This window comes from Trachurus trachurus, assembly GCF_905171665.1.
Source record: "Trachurus trachurus genome assembly, chromosome: 20".
Classification (NCBI taxonomy): domain Eukaryota; kingdom Metazoa; phylum Chordata; class Actinopteri; order Carangiformes; family Carangidae; genus Trachurus; species Trachurus trachurus.
This window is the reverse complement of record NC_139911.1, coordinates 13499214-13525246: the sequence shown is the minus strand read 5'-3', so window position 1 is coordinate 13525246 and position 26033 is coordinate 13499214. Positions and strand designations below refer to the sequence as shown.

Below are 26033 nucleotides of genomic sequence, written 5' to 3'. Positions count from 1 at the left end.
CATGCTGTTGCTTCCATACCTCCTCTTGGAATGCTCACAAATTGGGCATTGAAGTCCTGATGATGTGTTAAGTCCTCAGGCTTGGAGTTTAAATGTTAGTGTATGTTCTGGCGTAAGTATCTGTATGTCTATATATGGATGCAGTTAACGATGTCAAGTTGTGTTTGTGTATCTGTGGGTGTACGTGCATGTGTGTGTGTGTGTGTGTAACAGAGAGGGATCAGGAGGCGGCCAAGGCCTTGATCAGGTACAGTTTGTCTCCCTGCTCACTGGTGAAGATGGGGGCTTTTTTGTAGTGTTCAACAAGCTCTTCCATAGAGTTGAACTTGCGCTGTCCAATGCAGTAAAGGTTTTCCTTCAGCTGCACTTTGAAATGCTTGTTCTTGCTCTGCGCCTTCAGGGAGATGGAGAAGTCGTTTGGCTGTGAAAAGAAAAGAAGATACGAGGTTATTATCGGCATTCGGTTGGAGCACTGAGGCGACTACGGGGAATATGTCGGATAACTGTTAGTTTAAAAAGGGACTGACCGATGACTCGCTGTCTCGGATGAGGAAGTCTCCCTCTGTGCCTCTCTGGTTGAGGGCCACCTCCGCCTGGTGGCGCGTCACCTTCCCGTAGTACCACTCCTTCCCCGCGAAGCGCCCGGTGCCTGAAGGCGAGATGTAGTCGCAGTCGGGCGTGGGCGGCCCGGCGAGCCCCGCTGTGGGTTTATGGGAGGTGGAGTCCAGCACGGTGACGTAGTTCTTGGGCACCAAGCCCAGCTGTCCGTCCGCTTTGCGGCACTTCCACCACTCGGGGTCGTTCTCCGGCTTCTCCACCACCTCCATCACCTCGCCCTTCTCAAAGTTCAGCTCCTCGTCGTTCCCCGAGCTGAAGGGGTAGAGCGCCTGGACCGTGTGCAGCACCCTGTTCCCGTTCGTGGTGCTGTTCACCACCGCCGCGATCTTCTCCGTTAGCGATCCGCCCGGGTCGCTGAGCCCGCCCATGCCCCCTCCCCCCGCCGTCCCGTCCACGTCCTCCGTCACGTAGTTCGACGGAAACCAGCCCGATCGTCCGTTGTAGCTGCCGCGCCACCAGCCGTCGCTGCACTTCTCCATCACCACCACCCGCGTGCCTTTCACCAGAGACAGCTCGTCCTCGCGCTCCGCCGTGTAGCTGAACTTGACCAGGGCGGGCAGGTTGAGGTCGTACAGGCGCTCGCCGTTGTCTGCATACATGTCTGTGTCCGAGTTGGACGCCGTGTCTCGCCCCTTTCTGCTCTTCACCTTCCCAATTCCTAGACATGGAGGAAAAAAAGAAGAAAAATCAAGGACAAGTGTAAGAGAAAGAATATTATCATCATCATCATCTACACTGAAATTAAGTCAAGTGAATAAGGTCAGAAAGTCAATTACAAGGCACCTGACATTTTAAATTAGTCCCAGACAAACCTATAGGACTTCAAAGTCATCATTTTAGTAAAACACGGGTCCAATTTTCACAACCATCCACTGGTTTGGTACATGTCTGAACAGAAAAACAAAAACCACACCGTTTTAAAAGAAGAAAAAAAAAAAGGAAAACACACACACCTCAGAAAATTTAAGGGAGGAAGAGAAAAAATCCCAGACAAATACCAGGCAGCGATAATAAGCATTAGGAGTTGTGCTGAAATACAGGGAGGGTGGGTAAGCAGGGCTAAATATCATTCTTTTTCCACATTACAGTGCCCGAACCCCCCACATTCCAAACCCAAATACATTCTTGAGGATTAGAGCTAGGTGCTGAGGAAACAAAAAATAATGGCTGAGAAAAAAAAAAAAAAAAAAAAAAAAGTGAGTGGGATGAAAACTTGTTTTGGCACGGGCCTGTAGATGCTGTGGAAACTCAAAAGGGAAGAAAAGAAAAAAAGTATCCATCAGCAAAATTAATTACAATCTACACTTGCCTTGAAGTCCGAGGGTAAAAAGGTTCAGTCACATTTCATTGTGGCTAATCACATTGCACTAATCACCTCGGCTGCCCTGACACCTGCGGCCTCGCTCGCACTGCAGCTGGATGCCGTGCACTCGGTGGCACCATCTCTGCCCTGAAGGGGGATTATCAGGCCCTTTGGCCTCTTCCCTGGGTTAACGGAGCCTGAGGCCCGGCTTTGGCAGGCCCGTGGTCATCGTCTTACTGGGCAAGAATTTCCACTTGGCAGCCTGGCATGCTAACAGTTGTATGAAACACATGTGTGGCTACCAGGGGACGCAGTGGTGAGCTCACGCCTTCTTCCTGCTTTCCAAGGCACCAGAAAACAACTCTTAATACTCTCCAGCTTGATCCCTCTACGCATTACTTTCTCCTCTGGAAGCCAACAGTCGACTATTTTTTCCTCGTTCTTGCAAAGCCAATGACACGACTGTTATCACTGCAAGCCTATGGGTCTTACTAATGATGTAGAGAAACCAGACAGACACTGATAGCAGACACAGGGAGCAGGGCAAAGTAGTGATTCTATTTCTGATTACGTTTGCAAGGCTGTTGCCTCAATAATCAGAAGTCAGCGCGGTGAAATTATACATGCAGGCAGGGTGTAGTCCTGAGGACAGCTGTGGGAGGGTGGCTTGTGTGTGTGTGTGTGTGTGTTTGTTTTCTGGCGCATAACGTGACTAATGCGCCGCAACGCCGTACTGAATCTGTTCTACCGCAGATAACTTGTTACTGAAAGGTGTCCGTGACTCAAGGAGTGCAGACAAATTTCACGGTAGCGCAGAGAGTCCATCGTCAAATTGCTTCCAGGTAGACCCTGTTATTAGTCACACCACTGTACATAACTACAGACTCCAGACGGGGTGTTAAGAGCTGATGTCTGTAGGTGGAGGTTAGGTGTAGTTATGCCTCTGTGCAGCCTTAATACCTTCAAGGGAGAACTGCCAAAAGACACAAGAAAAACACATCTGTGTCTATAAACCTTTACATATACTTTACATAAATAAAAGAGGGTGAGATTATGAAAGAAAACCGGTTGAAGTTTCTTGCTCTCATAAAAAGCTTAATGTTTCAAATAATACAGAAGTTTCACAGACAGAATTTGAACCCACAGCAGCCAAAATATCACATGCGCATGTTGGAAAGAAAACATGTTCGTGCAGGTGCAAGCCCCGGGATATGATTTGTGCTCAGTTGGAAATGACCTAGTTAACTCCAAACAAAGGTTAGAGGTCAACTCTGCATAAATAAACTTTCTTTTAGCTCTGGCTGAGAGTCGGCACAAGAGATTATACTTTATCACGCTGGTCCGGTTGATGCAGAACCTCCTTATCGCCGTCCCCTGTCATATTTCATGTGCTGCTTCCTGCTACAGTCACACGAACACTTTGCATTAAAAAAGCACGGAGGCCGAGACTGCGGCATTTGACTAGATGCTCAATCCACGTCAAGGTAATAGAGGGAAGTTGGGATTTGCCTGTGCAGCTATAGGAAGATGATACTAGGGGAAGATAAGGGGTTGTTAATGAGGGCATCTGCTTCTCTGAGGGCCCATCTGCCATGTTGGTGGAGGGTTAATTGCTGAGAATTCACGTGTGTGGTCAAGTAGAAGAAACTGTGGGTTTGTGTCTCCTTTTACAGTTCCGCAGAAGCTCTTATCAGCCACTGTACTGTGCAGAACGAGGCCAGTGTTGGCTGTGTTAGAACCTCAACACGCTCACTGAGGGTAAGTGACTTCAGTAAGCACTTCCTTGGTATTCTGCCAGGTTTGTGAGTTCAGTCAAGCTGAACTTAGGGGACAATCTTTGAACCTTTAAATATGCAGCAGCATTATTCTGGTACAGACCCCATACCTCAGACCATCCTCTACATACACTGCCCGTCCCAAAAAAAAGTCACACTCTAATATTCTGTTAGACCGCCTTTAGCTTTGATTACGGCACGCATTTGCTGTGGCATCGGTTCGATAAGCTTCTGCAATGTCACAACATTTATTTCCATCCAGAGTTGCATTCATTTTTCAAAGATTCTCTGTGGGGTTAAGGTCTGGACTCTGTGTTCACATTGGACCACATTTCTTCCTTGAAGATGATGGTTCTCCATTATTCTTCTAGTTTTTAATAATGTGTTGGACATTTCTTAAAGGGATAGTTCACCCTAGAATGATATTTCGCTCATTATCTACTCACCCTCATGTTGACTAAGGGCTGGAAGAATTTCCAGAGTCCACCGTCCCTTCTCTGAGTTACAGGGGGTCTTGGCGTCGCAGTGCATTTCAATGCAACGGTTGCAAAGGGACACCAGAGCTCTTCGTAAAAAAACACACACAAAAAAACATCCAAATACCTCCATGATGCTCGTATGTAATGTCCGTCTTGTGCTGAAGCCCCACCAGGAAGAGGAGCTTCGAGAAGCTTCCTCTACAAACAAGCTTAAAATATAGACTTATTTAATTCTTTTCGGGACAATTACGCAATTTGGGGCTTCAGCACAAGACGGACATTACATACGAGCATCATGGAGGTATTTGGATGTTTTTTTGTGTGTGTTTTTTTACGAAGAGCTCTGGTGTCCCTTTGCAACCGTTGCATTGAAATGCACTGCTACGCCAAGACCCCCTGTAACTCAGAGAAGGGACGGTGGACTCTGAAAATTCTTCCAGCCCTTAGTCAACATGAGGGTGAGTAGATAATGAGCGAAATATCATTCTAGGGTGAACTATCCCTTTAACTCAGTTTAGTAGTCTCAGTAATCTCCCTGGATGTTTTATTTGCTTCATACCAATAATTTGACCCTTCTGAAACAGATTAACATCTTTTCTACGACCACAGGATGCGTCTTCCAACATGGTTGTTGAAGAAATGAGACTGCATCAGTTAGGGTTAAATAAGTTGTTGCCAGCTGAAATATAATCATCCATACTTTAATTATCCAATGAGAGGCTCTTAACTATTAGCTTTGTTAAATCTAGGAGGTGACTTTTTTTTTGGGACGGGCTGTGTATATAGGAGGCCACCATATCACATTGTTTGAAGTTGACAAAGATCACGCTGTTGAGCGAAACGTTGTTCTTTTAATAATAAAAGTCTGAAACGGAGTACTGGTGTGCGGGCTCTACGTCTCTCTACTGTTGCTCAATATTAAGCCCAGCACCCACGGCGATGTGCGTAAAGCCAAACCCACTTTCAGACTCCAAACTGAACATTTCTGGGATTTCTGGCAAAAGCACTGTAGTATACCTGAAGAAATAAGCTCACAATAACCATAAAAGCGAGTTATGAGAAGATATGAATACACTGAAAGACTCAAACACAACGTAAGATCATATAATCTTTTTCTTCTTTTTCTTTTTTTTTAACCTGAAGAAATTCCATATAATTTAGATCTATTTGTAGAACGAGTTGGCCAAATTTGGTAAAGTGTTTATAAACTAATGTTGACATAAATAAAGGTTTGTCTGGAAGAAAGTCCAAAAGAACAACAACAGTGGATACGGTTTAAAAACACTTTTCCGATGACTGAGCAGTCTGAGGTCAAGCACTTCAGACAGGACACGGCTGTTGTGAGAGAGACGTCACTGGTTGTTATGAGGACAGAGGCTTTGAATCTCCAATTATGGGACGGTCCATCTTACCAGCGGCACACAGTAGCGTCCATGTGAGGACCAACACAACTGGAATAAACAGTAAGTAGTGAGGAGCAAGAGAAAATGTGACAATTTATGGCTCAGTACGAATCAGAAAAAGGAAGATAACAATCGTTGGTAGGAGTTAAAACAACAACAACAGTTCCCCCAACTCCTCTCTCTACCTGAGGGAAGCACATTTCCCACCTCATAGTGCTCTATCCACCTGCAGATAACCCTAAATACTACCAACAGCATGAAGATTTCACGAGAATATGCCCATGTGGCAGCTCGGTGCTTCCGCTGAAAGCCACAAACCATGCCACTACTCGGCTGTGAGCGTTACGAGACAGGAAGAGAATTTAAAAAAGTACGGACGCGCTGGAAATTTTTCTCTCTATCAACGTCACATGCTTTTTCCTGTGCATTTCCTCAGAGAGGGATGCCGAAGTAGGAAATCGTGTTGCTTCGGCCGGCGATAAATCACTGCAAACAATGACGAAGACCTGAGACGCATATGTTAAACTCCTCCGAACGGAAAAAAAAATCTTCACTTTTTTTTTTGTTTACAGATGAGGCGCAGCAGGAGGAGGAGAAGAAAGTGCAGGGGAGTTTGTTGGGCCACTAGTGACAGACAGGAACTGGTTTTGTTTTTTAACTCTGGCCTCCCCACGCTGGCTGGCCGTCCATTGTCTGCCAGGGCCCTTTCGACCCCTCGGCTTCCCTCCATTCCACAGCTCTTCCTCTGTGGACGACAACACCCCGCGTCAGGCTGTCTGACAAGTGCCTGAACATCCCCCTACTTGAACAGAGCAGCACGATCAGTGGAACAGGCTGAGCAGCAGTGACATGTCCTGCTAACTGACAAAGGAAACTCCCCAATATTTAAAGAGCCAAGTGCAACACATCACTCTCACACACATTTTAACTGTTGCCTGATTTATGTAAACAGAATGAAGCGCAATCATGTTGCCGCTGGTGATAGTGTAACCTCAGTGGTGTGCCACTTGTGTTCGCGTGTGACCAAGAAGAACTTGGCTCCTTTAATTTCTTAATTTATTTAGCTTATTGGCTAATTACCTTGCTTTAACTTTTTTTTTTGTCTTCTGCCTCGACTTTTTTTTAACTGTTGCTGTTTCGGACCTTGTTCTTATTTATTGGTTTATTTAACAGGGACAGTGCAACACTAATCAACAGTATTTAAAAGAAACTGCAAGTGAGCCAGATGTTAAAGGCAACCTAAAAACCAGAAAAGGGCAACAATTAAGTAATGCATTAAAAAAAATACAACTTTCATATGAAATAACCTGATAAAAGCTCATAATGACAAATCAACAAACACCTTTATCTTCCTACGGGGAGAAATAAAGGTTTCAATCAATCAATCATCAGATATGGCCTAGTCAAACAGACTGAGAAGCGGAAACGTACACAAAAGTGATCTGGTGTTTGAACGAGGATGGGTTAAGACCGAAGGTTCAACACTGAGCTGCTAACATGGCCGACTAATGGCTGAACAGGAAGCGTGCAGAACTCTTTCAACTTCAGCCATCTGAGTCATCCCAGGCAGCCGTCAGTCTCTGTGAAGCAGCTCCATTTGGTTTTTTTACTGCTCTGGACAGTGCAAGGTTACTGTCAGAGGCTGCAGCCAGTAGGAGCTGTCCTCACAGTAAAACAAACAGATGGTTGTCTCCGTTCCAGCCTGCTATCGATACATGTATCTGCGGATCGCTACGGCAACACTGGAATGATTAGCTCACTCTCAAAGTCCTGCTCCAACCGATAGAAGTGTTTTTGCTGAGAGTGATTTCACACTTTTTTTTTATTTTTTTATTTTTTAGGTAACCCATTTTTGCTTAACCTCTATTCTAGTGACCCAAATTTAAAGGACATTTTAGGTACATGTGGGTGTTGCTGGGATTCCCCTTAAAATATTATCTAAAAACTTTCACCACAGTTTTGTGATAAAGCAGTGACACCACACGTGTCATGACACTGATATTTTCCATTCTCCAGAAACTTAAAAGCAATAATTATCTGTTGAAGCAGGTACAAAGTTATACTGAGAAATGATTTGAATTTCCAGAATGATGACAAAGCCTAATTAAACATAACTATTTCAATGTTTTTTCCTTTAAATCTATTTTTCCTTTCACAGCATTCTTAAAAGGGGAACTATGCAAGTCCAGTCACTTTTCTGCTGTTTTGCTAATCCTCCTTCCGGCCATGTGCATTTGTTTTCAACAAAGCTGGCCGGAAATCAATCAATAGAGCGGTGGATAAGGTTATTTATCATATAAGTGTTACAATGTGTATATTTGTGTAGTCTTATACATCATAAACAAGAGATTACAGGTTACTGGGCGCGTTTGTGTCGCAGTGTTGCCGCGACAAGAGCTGGGACACCGGGTCGGAGGCTCTGATCTTGCCAGGTTGGTTTTCGGCCAATGGACGCTACCTGGAAAGCAGAGCGCATCCAGTATTTTATTTAACCATCACAATTATTGCAAAGCTCTTTAATTCAGGTAAAAAATCCTGCTTAGTTCCTCTTTAAATGTTAGACACTGTTTAACATGGCACAAATAAACTTTTCCTAAACTGACAGGGACTGACAGACCAAAAGAGTAGTAAACAATTATTACAGAGGTGACCAGACATGTGATGCAAGCCTCCAGGAGTTGTCAGTTCACTAATAAAAAGTTATCATTCTCAGAAAGCTACCAAAATCATAGAGAGAACATTTGATTTGTCATTTAACCAATTGGTAACTCTTCTGGTGATCCTGAGTGTTTCCAGATGGACATGTCAAATGGGCATCCCATGGGTCTCTGAGACCTTGTGATGATGTTTTGTGATTTGCTGACATTTTGTAGACTTATCTTTTAATCTAGAGGACAATCTGCTCATTAATGAAAATAACAGTCTGCAGCCAGTTCAATTCAATAGAAAAAGGGGAGTTGGCTACAATTTAACAAACTCAGACTACTACTCACTTCCTCTTTAGCAATTCTCATTGGCGGAAGACACAGAAAAACAAAGAGGAGTGGAGAGCAAAGAGAAAAACACCTTAGGCAGAAAAGATGACAACTCTCCCAACGATCTCTTAATCATGATCATGACTTTTTCTATCTGGGCACAGTGAACCGTGGTTTGGAGAAAAGAAGCGGGAGAGAAGGAGTAAGGGACAGAGACAGCCAGAAAAGTCCAACAGACAGACCCCGCACAATGATTCAGCTTCCTCCCAATTTCTCACTTCCTCTCTGGCCTGCTCTCCTCCAAAGTTCGGGGAGAAATGTGGCTCAAATTAGAGTTTCCGCTCACTGGGGAGGCTGAGAAACAGGAAAACAGAGGGAGGAGATAGAGGAGGCTAACAGCTCTCAGTTTACACAAGCAAAGAGGACTGTTAGCTCATCTGTGTTCTGCTCACTCTGTGGATCCCTCAGACTGCAAACAGCCCAGTCAGTGGATAGATACACACACACACACTCTCACACACACACGTAGGGAAGATAGAGAGAGACAGCAGATAACACTCAACAGTTACAAGGTGAGATTACAGCATGGGTGTGCGCCAGGGTCTTTTGAAAAAGTGTGTCAGCGTGGCTGTAAAGTATCCGCGGCCCACGGAGCCGCCTGGGTAATGACATTCCTCTGATAACCGAGCGAGGTGCAGGAAGATGGGAGTCCAGGTCCCATCAATCAGCGGAGAGACCCCTTCCTCCTCTCAGCACAATGACTACAGTGTTCTACATGAGCACCCCGCGTCCCTTCAACTGTAGCCCATGACTGGCTGTTTGGGGGGGGGGGGGGGGGGGGACCCTCCCTGAATGAGTGAGCTCGCCCTGAGGGTAGCATAAAGGAAAACAGACTTTGGCTTTGGCTATGTCTTGAGATATTCCTACACAGGGCGGAGAAGGGGTCTTCAAGCATGATAATGTAATCCACTGAGTTGCAACCCACTCAGTAGGACAAAATGCTAGAAAGAAATGAAGTAGGATTAGTGTGTGTGTGTGTGTGTATGTTTAAAAGAAAGAGACAGGGAAGGATTGCTGAGTCAATTACAGGCTTCAGCTCAGCAGAAGGCTTTTCAAAAGCATATCCACCCAGTCTTTGCAGCCGCTCACACAGACAGAGCCTCAAAAGCTGTTAAGACACCTTCTCCCTGTCTTTGCCAACACAACATGTTAGCACACACACTCACACACACACAAAAAACTGTTTCCGCCAGCAACTAAATATGACACATCATTTGGCTAACCAAAAGCTGAAACAACCGACAACCAAAGTGAAAAATCAGAAAAGGAAGGTGGAAAAAAAACAACACACACACACACACAAGAAAAAAAAACTGACAGCCACTCCAGCACAGCGAGAGAGAGAGAAAAGAACCGCTCAAAACTTCAGACAAAGCTCTTTTCACCACTTGTGAAACAACACGACAAGTCAGAACAACTTTCAAGCCGCTTAGAGAAGACCAGGAAAGTTTAAAAACTCACGAAAGAAATGTTTGAATAGGTTAGCCATGTCCATTTTGGGCTCGCGGTCTCTCCCTCTCTCTCTCTGTCTCTTTCCCGGCCCCTGCTCTCTTCCCACTGCAGCTGTAGAGTTATTCCATTGGAACACCCAGAGAGCTGGGCGGACAGCGGAGCAGGGCGGCCCACTCCTTTGACCATGTGGTCAGGCTCAGCCAATGAGAGTGCGGGAGAGAGAGGCCTCCAGTCCAGCTCTGGAAGGCAGAATACAGAGGCCTCATGGAGAGGGAAAGAAGAAGAAGAAGAGAGGGGGGTTGGAGCTTAGAGAGAGAGAGAGAAAGAAAAGAGAAATAGAGAAAGTGAAGGGACTTTCTGATAGAATAAAGTGTCAGGTTTGAGAGCCGAAAGACGGGGGAAAGAACACTACAGGCATCTGCGAGGAAACTGCAAAAGCAGAATGAGTCAGTGAGAGAGCACCCGGTGTCACATGACTCCAGTTGTTTGTAGAGACACACACACTCAGACACTTTACAACAAACCCAGGAAACATGAGTCCTCAAACAAGGCAACGCACTCGCGCTCGCACACGGCCATCTGCAGACAGATCATACGCTCACACATTCTTTCAAACGATGACACCACTCTCCACACCCAGCAACGGGCCTGGTTTTAAAAAAAGGAGAGAGAGATACAGTTTTTTCCTCCCACGTAACATATGTCAGTGTGGTCTTCGGGCCGCTCTCTCCCACAAACTGTATTTGTATGAAGAAAAACATAACCGCCCACAATCTTAATGTTGAATCCCCCTAAATCTACTGATAGGTCATAAACCTGGAGACGTGAGGGTGAAGTTATTTACAAGTGTTCTATGATTGTATTAGTGTTTAACGAGGCTTGGTTTCGCCTTGACTCGTGTTTTACATTAGTCAGGTGTTTTACTGGACCTGTGTGAGTGAGACCTGAGCCCGTGTGTGTTTTTGTCGGCGCTTGTGTGTCATTCACGCAGCTGTTCACCTGAGGTTATGTGATCAATGGATGTAGTGGCAGGTGGGAAGTCGTTGGGAAGCTGGTGGCTGTAGTGCATGACCACACATGCTTCCACCCGACCACAAACACACATACACTCACTCACACACGCATACACACTAACGTAACAGACAGACATAAACTGACACACTGACGGACTTTTACAGCAGTTTAACACTTTAAAATGCTCCAGTCGAGCGATAAAAATGATTTTGTTTAGTGGAAATTCAACAGAGCATCAGTGACGTGACTAAAAGTGCAAAAACATTAATGAGCTGCGTATAAAAAGCCACCAAGAGCCCTCTTCCTGTTCTTTATCGTTTTCCCCCCACACAGAGTTATCCGAGTGTCACTAGTCTCCTCTAACCACAACACTAGCACACGCTTAAAAAACGCTGCGCAGTTCAACAGGAAGACAAAGTCCCAGTGTCCAACAGATAAGTGTTTTGCAAACACTGCAGAGTGTGTGATACTGTTCATAAACCACCATCACCCCACCCTCCTATGGGGCCGAGGGCTACCTTAGTGTCACCCTATGCTGCTGTCGTCACCACATCAAAAGATGAGCAAAGGAGATAAGGCCGCCTCTATTGTCAGTCTCACGAGTGTGGTTGGATGTTATGTTGCTGTCAAATGGGCCAATAAACAGCAGCTGCCGGCCACAGCTTTATAGTTCACACTCGCAATGAACTGGATAAACTGCAATGACAGTGACTGTGAGACCTGGGTTCAAATCACAACTACAACACACCGACACACTGTGATCATCACGCAGGCCTGCTTTAAGTCTCCTCAGTGATAAATACCAGTGGACACGCTTTAACTTAATCAGATGAATATCAAGGCCAAACAAACACAGCTGAAGTTTACAACACGCCAACACGTGTCCCATCATGCTCTTCATCGAGGCAATCAGTATGTTTACATGACAGTTGGAAAAAACAAAACAAATTATTGCCTTAATCCGAGTATGACTGGACAACTGAAGTATACCGGACTGAAAAATCTGACTAAGACACCTAGATAATGCCATTGGAAATCGATTTTCTTCTGCATGTATACGCCTTAATCGGACTGAAAATGGACAATGCATGTGTGCATACTTCACAACAGTAAAGATGACACAAAGTGTAGCACAGACCCGGCAAAGAAAATGAAAAAAAGCGGCGTCAGTGGTCTTGACACAGTGCAACCAGCAACCTGCAAGAAGATATGTTTTATAAAAAGAAAAAGGAAGCCCATTGACCGACCCGACCCAAGTAATTTGTATTATAGGCTATAGCCTATTTTCAGCCCAAACCCGGCTATTTATTTTCAGTTTTTTTACTCAGTGACAGAAAAGTCGACCAGAAAGTGGTCCGCATTAACCTGCTGAAATGACGCATATCGCCACCTATGTTGAGGAGGCGTACACCGTCAGATATTTTCCCTGTTGCATGTAAACTAGGACAAGGGCAGAAGTCGGACAAGACGCTCGACGTACTGAACGATGACTTGCAGAAAACAGGATATAGGTTACAGTATGAAAAGCATCAGAAACTAAAAACAACACCTTCACAATTAAAACACACACACACACACAAAACAAATGATCAAACAGTGAAATCACACACACACAATGCGAATGCCAAGGTCTGTGGCTGTGATCCAGGCTGGATACCAGTGGTCAGAGAGTGTATCCTAAATTATCATGTATGTCTGTCATCACGAAGAATTAGGCTAAGACAAATGGTAACCTTGGCTTACATACACAGTTACGTTCTCCTCGGTCCTGGCAACACAAAGCCCTTGGCAAATGGCAGTTCCCAGAAATATTACTGTTGTGTTGACAGGGTAGACAACACCTGTGCTGTATCAATTCTGGTTGTGATAAAAGAGCGGGAGGAAATCATCTGGCGCGATTGCTTACACACAAACGTCAAGTGCAGATGTTGGTTAACAAAAAAAACAAAAAAAACAAATTAGCTGCATCACAGTTCCACAGTTGTGAAACAAAAGACCCAATCATATTCAAGCTTTAAATGAACATTTCTGTCAGGAAAATATACTGCAGCCTCACCTGAAACTATGTTTCAAGGTCGAAGGGAAACAGCCACCTTTCACTACTAACTCTTCTTTCAAACTGAACCTTTGCTCTAAGTGCACTGTGAGAAAAAAGCATCATTCAGAATTTTAACCAATCAGACGTCAGCCTCAGAGACCACTAGATACCATTTTCCTGTGGAGGCTGCTAGTACAACCACAATAGGTTTGAAAGTGGCCTAGATGCGTTCACACTGGTTTGGTTTCTATCGTGGTGGAAATTTTGGAGTCTTATTATTCGTAGCCTGTTAAAATGAGTAGTGAAAACCAAACTACTCCCAAACTGTGCATGAAACTCAAAGTCAGTCAATTACGATATCTAAATGTTTTGAGTGCAAATATCTTTCACTGGAATCTTGGATATCTTTGAAAAAATAAAAAATAAACAAGGTTAACATGAAGACTGTTTCTAGCCAGTGCTTATTAAACTATCAGCAGCAGAATTCAACACAGACTTGTAAAAGTGAAGAAAGCATAACTGATTATTTTACCAAGTGTGTCTTTGAGATTCTTGACAATAGAAGCTTTCCTGGCACTGTTTTTCCTCTCCACATAGTTCGACGGCACAAAGCCCGTTTTGTTGGTGGCATTTCGGACCCTCCACCAGGACTTGGAGTCGTCAAGGAGCCAGAGGCGCTCGTTTTTCTTGATGTCCAGCTCCTGGTCCTGCTGGGCCATGTAGTCAAACTTGGCGATGACAATCACCTCTTCCGTCATCTTGCACTAGGTACACTGATGGAGAGAGAGAGAGGGGACAACATAAACTCATCAGGGAGGCGAGAAGGAAAACTTTTCATTATAGTCAGTGAGCAGCAAGTTCCTACAAGACAATAACATCTGGGCGAATGTTGGTCACTGTGCAGCAGTGGCAGTGGTGATGAGGTAACATTCACTTTCTTTCAGCAACAATGATGAAGATTTTCTACTGTGGTAAAAAAAAAAAAAAAAAAGTAGGGTTCCCCCCAGGGACCTAGGTAGTGTTGGCGGTTTTTCTGCAATAAGACAGTTGTATGCCTCCCCCACTAGTTTCAGTTCACATGTATTGCACCAGTGTGACTCTCGGCCAGGTTTCCCTTAAAAAAGAGATTTTATTGCAAGGGACTTCCTGGTAAAATAAAGGTAAAATAAAATAAAAATGAATATCCAATTTTATCCAGAAAAATATGTAATATTAATAATTTGTGTGAAAAGTATTATTATATCTGAAGTCACTGATCTTGACCCTGACTAATCTCTCTGACATTGAGTTTACGTTGGCATTATGCAGACATTTAAGCAAATCCATTAAGGTATTTTATAGCATTCACAGAGCCAAATACACATTTTGTGAGGCCCCCAAGACCTTGACCTTTGACCACAAAAATGTCCTTTTCCTTTTCCCTGAGTTCAAGTGAAGGTTTTTGCCAAATTTAGGTTAGGGTTAGCAAGGAAGATATTCCCTGAAGGTGGATACTGGGTTCAAAAGGTCAAAACAATGTTTTGTGAGGTCATCGCACCCTTGACCTTTGGCTCCAAAAGGTACTAGATGTTGTGCCCAAGAGAACGGGATGGACATTACATAACCCCAAAACCAAAACAATATGCATCTGGCTCCGGCAGTCGCAGGCAGAGGCGCGATAAATCTAGGATATTAACCAAACTATGGATAAAGACCATCTGGATCTTCTCTGTCTGCACAGCATTCACATTTTATTCTCAAGCTGTGCCGTTTGCTGCAGTACCAGTGATTAGCGAAGACACTGGCAAAAACAAATTTAGAAAAGTGTTAGGATATATATAGCTGTACCTGTACTGCATCAAAGCTGAGAACTTCAAGGGCTGTGATACGTCTCTGTCTGTTGACCTAGAAACAGAAAACAGACAATGCAAAGGAATTAGGAAGATGTCTTAACAACACTCAGAAACTGTGTCTTCACTGTAACACACAACCAAGCCACTGTCCATGTACTAATGTTTGTACGTCCACATGCCAAAATATGGACAGCGTTATCCAAACTGAATATGACTTGACCACAAATGCCAGCCTCTACTTCCACAGTTTAGTCTCTTCAGATATAATTCTCCCTGACCCACAATTGTCGTCTTCAAATAACGGATGTAAATTATTATTCTTTTCAGTCTTCAACACTGACGGCTGCCAGACAGTATAATGCTAATCTCTCCGTGTCCACATTCTTCATAAATTTACAGAGGGGATGATTTCCAACAATTGTCTATTGTGTTAGGCATCAAACATGGACCTGGGATGGAAGACGGCAAATATTACTGTGACAGGGAAGTAAAGAAAAGGAAAGGAGCCCTGTGCCTCAGCTGTGGGGCTACATCAGGGAGTGAAGCTCTAACTAAGCTCTAATGATGTAGAATATTATTTTAAATTTAGCAATGACCTATAAATACTTCCTAAGTGTGTGCAGCCTATGCAAATGCTCCGATTATGAGAACTGCATCACAAGCATGACTCAACCGCTGCAGCTTTTCACAAGAACTTTCAAGTTCCCCAGGCGATCTAAAATTATGACTTCAGGGTACTGTGATCCACAAGCAAAACTTGTCCGTGTTCAACAATGAGCACATTCACAACAATCGGTCTTGTGACCCATCATCAGCACAGTCAGGCTACACTCAGGCTAATTCTACAGACACTCGGGTCAGTACTGAAGGAGTGAGGCGCTGCTGGAACGGCTGCTTCACTCCTCTGATGTCATGGGAGTGGATGGAGTTTCACCTTTCCCCCCCCCCATGACTGACTTCAGGGACCAGACACTGACCTCATTGATTGAGAGCTCTCGGTTTTTTATTTGAAGCAGTGGTGTCTAGGTTTCAGCTGCAGCTGGCCTTGAGATAGGCCCAGAACCTGATCTTAGGCAAACATACGGAGGAGAGGGAGGACCAAGCTAACTTTTCAACAGCACCAAGAGGAGAACTGGAGTAGAATAAACAAAACAAAACAAAAAAATAAGCATGAGATGAGAGCTGGGAAGACGCTTTTTCTAGAGAAAAGATGTTTATTTCATAAAATGACTGAGGATAATAGTACCACCCCCTCTCAAATGGCAGCATTTATGGCGCATGAAGCTTAAATGTGTAATGAAAAGACCGACTGCAACATGTTTTAAGGAGGGGGTATGAGTTCTCTGGGTTTAAATTCCCAATGTGGGGTGTTGGTGACTTAATTTACCAAAAGATATTAGGGTGTATTCTGTGGCTTTAACTCGTGGCATGCTATTGCACGCTCCTTTTCCACCTCAAATCAAATTAATGAACACTAGGAGACACGTTAGGGAGCGGCATCCAAAAACAAAGGGGCTGATTTACTCTCCCTCTTTCACCAAGACAAAGGCAACAATCTCTCCACTCCCTGGGCTCAGTGGGCTGGACTGGATAACTGCCTGCCAAAGAGGCTGTGTAGTGTATATGTACTCCATCTCCATTTACAACCTTTCTTCTTCTCTGTCTTTTTCCCCCACTCTCGGCTCTGCCAAACAGTGAATGATAGAATCATCAGTGTCGGACTGTAACTCTAACCCCTTTCCCAGCTATCTCCCCTTTTTCAGAAAAAAAAAAAAACACTCAACATCCCAGTCTTACTTATTTGAGCTGCCATCGCCCCCCCCCCCGGTGTCCAGGGTGGCTGAGCACCAAGTGCACATTAACACCACAGTGACTTACGACGGTGCAGATGTGAGGGAGGATCAAAAAGTTAGGCGACAGATGCTCTGAGCTAATCGCGCAGCTGCAGACTGAGCCAAGGCCGCTCGCCTCTCCAAAGCACTAAACACTAGGTCAGACGGGTCAAACTGCTCAAATGGTGTCACATTCACGTCCACTGTGGATCTACGTTTACCCAGGCCGCCTGGCAGAATTAACAGGTAGCCTAATTCAGCACTTCAGCAATTCCCCAAGGCAGACAATGGCTTTACTTGGTGCTTTCCAGTATTGACACAGTTAATGATTTGGTCATATTCTGAGGAATATATTGCAACAGATGCAACAGTGTCATGAATCACCGCTAAAATGGCCAATGTAATGCTCGTGTAAAATGTTTTGAGGAAGTGATTCTGACTCTAAAAATAAGATGGGTATAGACATAAAGCAAAACCAGGATCTGTATGCATGCATGAGCTTTGTGGTTGTCAACAAGGGAGACCAGACTGCATGGAATGGTAGACAGCTGGTCAGATCTGGTGGCCAGTGGTAACGGCAGGGTTTTCCCAGCTCGCTGTGACGACAAAATCCATTTCTCCATTTCATTTTAAAATGATCTGCTGTAGCAGGGATGTCACGGTTACTTGTTTTCACAATTAATCGCTGTACTAAACAGCACAATTAATTCATAAATCATGTTCATAAAGGCTCCTAAATACCGTCATTTTCCAAAATCATTGGACTTGGTTGTTTTAATCAGCAAAATGACTTCATTAAAACAAAAAAGCATTCATTTCACTAGGGACACAGCCAGGTGCACGTGTTCTGTGTGTGATGATGATATCAGAAAGAACAGGCTCCTTTACTATGGGTGAGCCTCTTTGTATCATGCAAATGTATAGCACTGTAAACTACTAAGTACCAAACTGATAAAGTGGGTCCATCTTATCTGCTGCTATAGCAGCAGTTGTGGGCCAGTGACAGGTCAACCACTGTTATAATCAGTAACTCCCTCATGCTCTCAAGAGTGTCAACACTGGCCACAACTCTTCCCCGCTAATCCTAATCTGTCACCATCTCTGTTCGGCTAAATACAACAAAATATTACAAAAATAGCTAGATGGAGTCTATAATACCTACTCTCATACTACCTCATGCAACAGCATGTATGCATCATTTGCACATTATGTATTACACATATTGCACATACAATACACCTTCTTATACCGTTTACAACTGTTACTGTGTCTTTTAGTCTTGATTTTTTTATTTGTATTATTATTACTACTACTATTGTTGTACTGTATTATTGGTGCTCTTTAACTGTCTATTTTATACTTTGTATACCTTTTTATGCTGGCATTTGTGATGTGGACACAATGTAGGAATTTCATTGCCAGGGCAACGTGTTTTTCTACAGTGCAAATGACAATAAACACTTTGAATCTTGATTCTTGTTTTGGACTGGAATTTTTTTTTTGTGAGATTTTCATAAAATGCATTTCTACTTGTTAATAAAAATTTAGACAGGCAACAATGCAGCGATGGAGCCCACAAACCACAACAACTGCACATTAGTGGTGTAGATGCAGAGTGCAACTTTGCAAGTTCTTATGTTACTATGAAACAGTGACATAAATTTACCACATCCTGCAGTCTACAGCTGCTGTTGTAAAAAAAAAAAAAAAAAAAAACACACACACACACACACACACACACACACACTAAAGCAAGCAGGGATCTAGTCAGAGAGCACACCCAGTGGCCTATCTGGTAATGCATTATACAGGAACACCATTAAAGAGATATGCAAGAGAAAGAAGGAGTTAGAATAGTGTTCTGGTGAGCGGCTGCGACTCTATTCCTCAGCCCGTCTGGAGAGGTTCTTGGTTAAGCATGAAGTCACAACAACTGGATACTGTACAATCTAAACAAGCCCGCCGAAGAGAGAGCTTTGTGGATCCTCGTCGCTCTTCACTGTGAGAGCAAATAATGTAGCAGTGCTCGGCAGGATTGCTGAGGCACTGAGACAGCAACAGCATGAGCTCACAGAGGCAGACAGAGTAACCTAATCCCTGTGACAGCCTTCTAAAATCACAGGGCTCTGCTGCCTTCAGGAATGTGCTCTGTATGCTCGCTGCTCACTCAGCCCCTCTGGCACGGCTGCACTTCCTCCAACTTAAACCAAAACTTACATTTTAGCCACAGGGCAGGTCTAACTTCACAAACGGACGGAGCAGAGCAGCGAGGAGGGACTGATGAATACACACTTGTGGGGGAAACAAAAAAGAAAAAGAGAGAAGGACAGAGCACATCGAACCACTGCTGAACTAAAAAACCCATGAGACTGCATCTCATCCCAGCTGTCCTACATTCTCTCAAAACAAAACAGCAGCATAGCAGCAAAGGGTCATGGGAGACTTGGCAGGCCAGCTGTGAGACAGGAAGTGTGGACACAAGGGTGACCGGATGATGGGAAAGTGATGCAATCTGACAGAGTGCAGGCTTGACCCCCCGAGTTCAGATGAGTTTGGATAACTTATCTTTGCACTGATGCATGTAATGTATCTCATTTAAGAGATGAGAGATCGACTCCAGGAGCCGTTTAAACTTTAACACCACTGTTGATGGGAGGACACACACTTTTTATTAGGAAACTATATTGTTCCTGTATCATATTAAAAACTGAATGGAGGATGGTGCAGCCTCCGGTGTTTTGGGCTAACCATATAGTCTCATGACTGTGTGAAAGCAGTTGGTTATCCACCCCTCGGGATCACCCTCAGCAGTTGGGAATGGCCTAAAATAGACCGTGGCTCATGTCCTTTGAGAACTGCCAGAGATTTTCTCTCATAGCAACAACCAACACCAAAAAGTTTCAAGCTTTGTTTAAGGCCAACTTCAAAAGGCCCATTCTACACTCAAAACAAATTGTGAGAAGCATACACAAATGTCACAGTTTGAAATATATTGCATAGCAATTTGGACAGAAAATGCAAAAGTCTCAAGCCAGGTCATCCCCTAAAATACAATACTGATGAATTACCTTAATAAGACAAGGGTGATATTTATGAAAGGGGAAACTCATCCAAAAAAATATGTATAATCTAATGCCTCCTTTGTTGTTCAAGAGTTAAGTGTACTCAACTTTCCTCACAGGCAATTCCTTATACAAATCTGTGACCTCTAGTTTTTAATCACATGTAGTCATCTGATAAAGTGTGCATCCAGGGATATTATGTCCATTACGAAAAGAAGGAGGTAAATTAACTAATAAACAGTTTCCACTTCCCTATTTTCACTTCTCACTTCGATACGGTTGCATTTTCTCCACTTCACAGGCCTCAGGCCCGCTGTTCCTGTTGAGCCCACTGAGAGATGGCATTGATGCACTGACTTGCCATTTCTGTGGCTGGAAAACAGAGTGAAATGCTACACAAGATGAAGCGGCTGATCAAAATCCAATTTTAGCAGAAATGTCTGTGTGGACTTACAAATGTCAAACGTGGTCACTGAACTGTTTCATTCCCTGAGGAAAAAACTAACTTTTTTTACATCATAATGAAACTGACCCTGGCTTGTGCTTCCTATACAATGGCAGTCCCAAATAAAACAATAACTAGTTATCATGTGGAGGGACGTACTAATATCTGGTGATGGTGATACCACCTCAGAATAATAAGGAATGACGGAGAACACAGACATGAGACAAAAAGAAGTGGCTTTTTTACTTAGTCTGTTATGTGGGTATTTGCTGAAAAAAAGACAAACAAGATAATCACAGTAAAATAAATGAGCGATCTGTATCAGCCCCGAAAAGCCTGATCAAAGGACCCTTATCATGCACCACAGCGAATAACACAACCAATGTGTTGCAGGAAGCCTGCAATGTTGTACAACAGCATAAATAGAGAAAGTGCAGAACTATTTCGAAGAATAAACTGAACACAGGCCGGGCTAAGGTGCCAACTTATCACTATCATCTATTAATCACAGTGGACGAATGGTCAACAACTGACCTGAGCAGGCCTTCCAGTAAGAAATGCTTGCATCCCCTCTGTAAGCAGATACACTCAGGAACATGATACCTCTGTGTAAGAAAGGATCCATTTCCTCAAGACCCCACCTCCATCAGTGGAGCCTATACATCCGCATCCACACCCTGCTGTTGCCAGTTGTTGTTCTGGTTGGCCTATTTGCTTATAGGGTCCAACAGCGGCCACATCCAAGCAAGTATGGGATCAAGGAAACAGCAAAAAAAAAAAAACTTTCAGGTTACATCACCATGTTTGAGAGCTCCAGGGGCTTTCCCAATGACTAATCTGAGTTTACAAAGCAGAAGGATTCCTAGCATCAAGGACTGTAGATAAAGCTGTTTGGTCCTGCGTGTGGTCAGGCTACTTCACGCTATTAGTAGCATGAAGAGGTCAGTAAAAAACAAGATGATGCAGTGTCATGTAGCTGTACACCTCAGAGTAACTGCAGCCTTTTGGAAAAAGCTATTGTTACAGTCAAAATAGCAGATCATTTGTAAACCACAAGATAATAATCCCAGACTGTCTGTGTCAGAGCGATGAAATGGATACACCGACTTCCTTTTGGTCTTCGTACATCCTGGCAAATATGAGCCCTAGGGTGCTGTCACAATAGGACTGAACAAGCCACTTGGGACATTAGTCTGGGAGCGCCACGTGTTGGGACTTGTGTACGAGCATCTTGAGAGCAGGATGCATTCCAGATCGCATGGTGATGCCACAAAAATCTGGGGTCTGCAAGATGTTTGATAGGAGAGCGACAAGAAGGAAAACATTATCCACAGAAACCCTCACCTCTGTGAGGCCTGACCGAGACAGCCTACACACATTTCAGACACTGAGAGAGGACTGTTCCTCGTGACACTGGGAGTTCTTTCACAATATTGGATTGAAAGTATAATGTATGTTTTCCTGACATTTTACCTAAAAGAAGTCTGGGAAATTATGAACTTAAAAAACAGAAAATAACACAGCCTGTTTAACCCTCCAGAGGACACTGAAATGAGAGGTTAAGAAGCTGCAAAAAGGCTAAACCCATTTTTACTATAACCAGATAAAAACAAACGCATTGGCTTTGAGAATCTGAATTTGATATCAATTTTGAAACTGACAGCTACTTCTGTTTGGCAGACAGTGTGTGAATTCAGTCCAATTTTGAATTCGATTCCCAACAAATTTAAGAATCATGCTGCGTTTTTCCCAGGTTGCTTGTCACAGTTTGAGGGTCATCATCTCTATGAAAAGCCACCTGAACAACCATCGATCTGTCTCTCAGATCATCCGCTTGATTTCTGGGTTATCCAAAAATTTAGGTCGACTGTCTTGGAGTTTGATCAGCTACACGGTCCAATTTTCCACATGGGTGCTATCAAAAAAGAAATTTATAAACTGTGGTGAGCTTGTTTTTACATATTGTGGCTAAAACTGAAGTCTTCACTGAAAATACAGTCATATAAAACTGAACTTCACTGAATAACAGACACCATATACTGTCTGCATCTTCCAGTCCGTGGCTCTGTTTTTCTTCTTACTTTCCATTCAAAGAAAAGCTGCACCAAGTAATCCAACTTCTCTGTCTTCAGCCAACATTGTTGAGGACACAACCGCCTTAAAACTTTATTGAAATAGAGCCTTTAGTGGACAAAACCAACTCATTTACATTTACCGTGAGAAGCCACGTTTTAACCAAGTCGACAATACTGTGCAGATTTTGGTTAGCAGAAAAGCCAATTAAAACACGCAGTGCGCATTAACACGACACACAAGACCAAGTCTGAATTATTTACCAAGATGGTTATTAGATGTTATTACTGGAAAGAGTCATCGTAACAGAGCTACATGAAGGTTGGACTGCTTCGTCACATGTGACGGTGCTGATGACAGAACCCACAGACTAAAAGCCTTAGATGTCTTTCCATAAAGTAGCTATTGCTCATCATTCATTTTCCATTTAAATCCATAAGAGCGCCGGCAGGGATCATCAACATAACCAGAAGCCAAAAATCACTCACGGACCACCGACTTCATGAAACCGTTTCAGCTACTGGAAGAACATTCTTGTCTTTTCACTTGGTGTGATTGTGGAAGCAATGTGGCAGAGTGAAGCAGCAGACCTGTGTGATACACCGTCTGCTGGTCCAATACATTTACATAAAGCATCTACAAGTAGACGGACTAAATATAGCTGCACTGAATTACAGAGAAAAGGCAACTGTGCTTCACAAGTCTGCTTTCGTTGAGAAAAAAAAAGCGCATCTCTAAGAACAGATTTGACAATATTGCATTTTTAGTCATGGATACACGACAACTTCTCTCATCACGGCGACAGCTGTGGTTTCAAGTACACAGATCCTCTTTTTCTCTCTGCCAAACCCACTAAATGAAATCCCCAACTCATAATGAGCTAATAAAGAAAAACACCACTGAAACTGCACACTTCTTTTCCCCTACATGAGGAAGTCAAATCACTTACTCCTAAAGTGAAATGTTGCCAAATCCCTTAACCACACATGGTTTAAACTGTAACATTTTACAGAAGTAGGAACAATATCATCACGAAGGTGATCCCTTCGCTCTTGGACATTGTCCACAATCAAAACAGAGCTGCCTTGTTGCTCCTGCTCTTTGAACTTTGACAAAAAGCTTATTTCCTTTTCCAACAGGTGACACAAGTCAATATATAGAAAATACAATTGTCACTGCCTGTTTAAATAACCCTTACATGCATGAGCAGTCAAAAGAAAAAGAAAATACACTTGAAAGAAAATGAGGAAATGGAAAAAAAAAAACTTGAAAAACTTGAGCAATATTTGAGATTAGGGAGATAATGAGAGACAAGACAAGATTGCAGCAAAAAATCCCCCTGTTCCTCAATCTCATTAGAAACCAAAAGTCACTTAATAGAACAGATTCCTGAGCTTCTCGTCTGAGCAGGGAAAATTTTCAGCCACATTAGTTTTTTGGCCATCATGAAAATGCACAGTTGGTATTTTCCTCTAGGCTGTGGGGACAGATTTGGCTGCTGGAGGCCACTGGTAGCCGCAGCCAGGCAGGCACTGTCTTCTACACAAGGAGACCAGCTCTGCATATTCATAAGATTACAGTGTCATAACAGTCAAACAAGGTTGCTATTAGAGGCTATCGGAGTCAACAGGAGTTATGAGTACAACTCAGACGGAGTAAATAGGGCCACATGACTACAATACCAACATGCATAACTGAATGGGGAAAGCTTTCCTTCAGAGGAGGGGTCCTCAATCTTGAACGTGAGCTCTGTGACCTGGAAGCTGATAGCTGCAAATTTTCTCAATAGGTGTCCTAATGGCCATTTTCACGCCTTCCATATTGGCCTCAACACTGAAGAGAAATGGAATATCAGCCTTCAGGCAAATCATGCTGATACACATGTTTCCACCATCTCTCCCTCTCTCTCTCTGAAAACTGTGGCTCCCCTCCCTTTGACTCCCACTGAGAACAGAGCCACAGCAAACCAAATGTCCCTCTACCCGCCTCTCACCTCCCTGAAAAACCTTAATGAGAGGCTGTGAAGAGGTCTGTCAGTGTGACAATAATTACAGAAACTGTACTATTCAGCAACTGCAAAAGACCTAACCCCCCTTTGCCATCTGGGAAGTCACACATGCCACCCTCTTAGAGTCATTCAATTAAATCCGACCACATATCTTGAATTAACGACGGTGCGATAACACACTCAAGTCATATTAATCTGGTAAATGTTTCAAGTTTTTTTAACAGGTCACACAAACATAAGCCAACAATTACACAGCTTTATCGCCCATTGTGCTACTGAAGCATGACATTTAGTCTGGCTTTGGTTGTGTAAGGTAGAAACAATGTTGGGAGATAAACAGAGGGAGCAATTATCTACAACCTCTCCCAAAAAAACAGAAGTGATTTCACTTGCACAGTCCATGTGCCAACCATGCAGCCGCTGGTTTCTCTGCTTGAATTAGAGGTGAAATTTTCAGTTGGTTGAACACAAGATAAAAACAGAATCAGTTTTGGTAACTGATTAGGCTACCTGTTTGGGTAACTTATTAAGCTGAATAAGCATACAAAAAGCATACCCAGGTGTGCTCTTTTTGTTGCTGCATATCATCATATGCAGAATAAAGGTTTGGTACTGTTGGTCAGCTGAAATTTCACTGAAAATACAAAACTACTATTTCTATTTTAACTGGAACATATAATTCATATATAGATCAATAACGAAAATGCTGCAAATTCATCAACAAAAGGCCCCATTAGTAAGCAAAACGAGAGGCAATACCGTGATTACAATTACCATGTAGCCTATGACTCTTAACAAAAGTTCATGTTTTGGAAAGACTTCATCAGTGCACAACACCCAGAAACTTAAACTTCAGTATTAGTTACTTTAAAATAAATCCACACACGAAATCTCTGATAATGCAACAGGACATTGAATGCAGCAAATCAGAAGATGCTCTTTGCGTTGTAAACGTTGTAAACCATGTAGTGTAGATGCCATTAAAAGGCGTCCCCTCTGCGTTTTACAGCCTCAGAAAAAAAAAAAAAAAAAAGCGTTAACGTGGTGCACTGTATGTGGCCCCAATACATTAAAAAGCAGTGCAGCAGTTTTTATTTGAGCTTTTCACTTGTAACTTAAGCTTGACAGCGTGTCACGCTACCTAAACTCGGCTAACGTGAACCTGGCTAAGAAAACTGACACACACACACACACAAAAAAAATGCATTTTCACGGTTAAGAGGAAAAAAATCTCGGCAACAGCCGCGTTAACGGTTACAGTTATGTTGGCCATGTTGGCAGGGAGACAGACTGGTTTTGTCTGGGCTCACAGTTAGCTGTTAGCCGACTGAGTTTTTAACATTACTCGGTGAATTCAAGGATAGCAGACGCCGCTAGCCTGTAGCTCCTGTGTGAGAGAGAGAGGGATAGCTCGGATTCAAACCCCGTTCAGTCACACCACGTCTTACCTGATTCCTGACGGCCACCTTTTCTTGTGTCCTTTTGGGAGACGTTTTTTTTTTTTTTATGTGTTAGAGGCGTCACACAGACTGAGACTTGATGCATACAAGTGATGTCTAGACTCCTAGCTGTTTTTTCCCCCACTCCAACAAGCTAGCCTAGCTGATGAGACGCTGTGCCCCGTTGGAATAGCATTTCTATATCAAAGCATGTCATTGCTGAAC

The 26033-nt window shown here is 43.4% G+C and overlaps 1 protein-coding gene across 2 annotated transcripts; it reads right to left on the bottom strand.

The window, feature by feature from the left end:
* On the bottom strand, nt 1–26033 carry nck1b (NCK adaptor protein 1b). 2 transcript variants are annotated; one of them, XM_083995437.1, is made up of 5 exons: nt 25818–26033; nt 14945–15001; nt 13650–13890; nt 528–1276; nt 1–421 (listed from the first exon to the last, which is right to left on the bottom strand). In XM_083995437.1, the coding sequence occupies exons 3-5, from the start codon at nt 13873–13875 to the stop codon at nt 221–223; spliced, it is 1176 nt and encodes a 391-aa protein (XP_083851563.1). In that variant the 5' UTR covers nt 13876–13890; nt 14945–15001; nt 25818–26033; the 3' UTR covers nt 1–220. The 2 variants fall into 2 exon arrangements, with proteins under 2 accessions (XP_083851563.1, XP_083851564.1); XM_083995438.1 differs by lacking the exons at nt 13650–13890; nt 14945–15001; nt 25818–26033 and adding an exon at nt 10075–10162.

What these genes read in the sequence shown, in the direction of transcription:
- nck1b (XM_083995437.1), bottom strand. Translation starts at nt 13,875, where the DNA reads ATGACGGAAGAGGTGATTGTCATCGCCAAGTTTGACTACATGGCCCAG. An exon ending in GAATCTCAAAGACACACTTG is followed by an intron (nt 1,277 to 13,649) that starts GTAAAATAATCA and finishes CTCCATGTCTAG; the next exon opens with GAATTGGGAAGGTGAAGAGC. An exon ending in TCCGAGACAGCGAGTCATCG is followed by an intron (nt 422 to 527) that starts GTCAGTCCCTTT and finishes TTCTTTTCACAG; the next exon opens with CCAAACGACTTCTCCATCTC.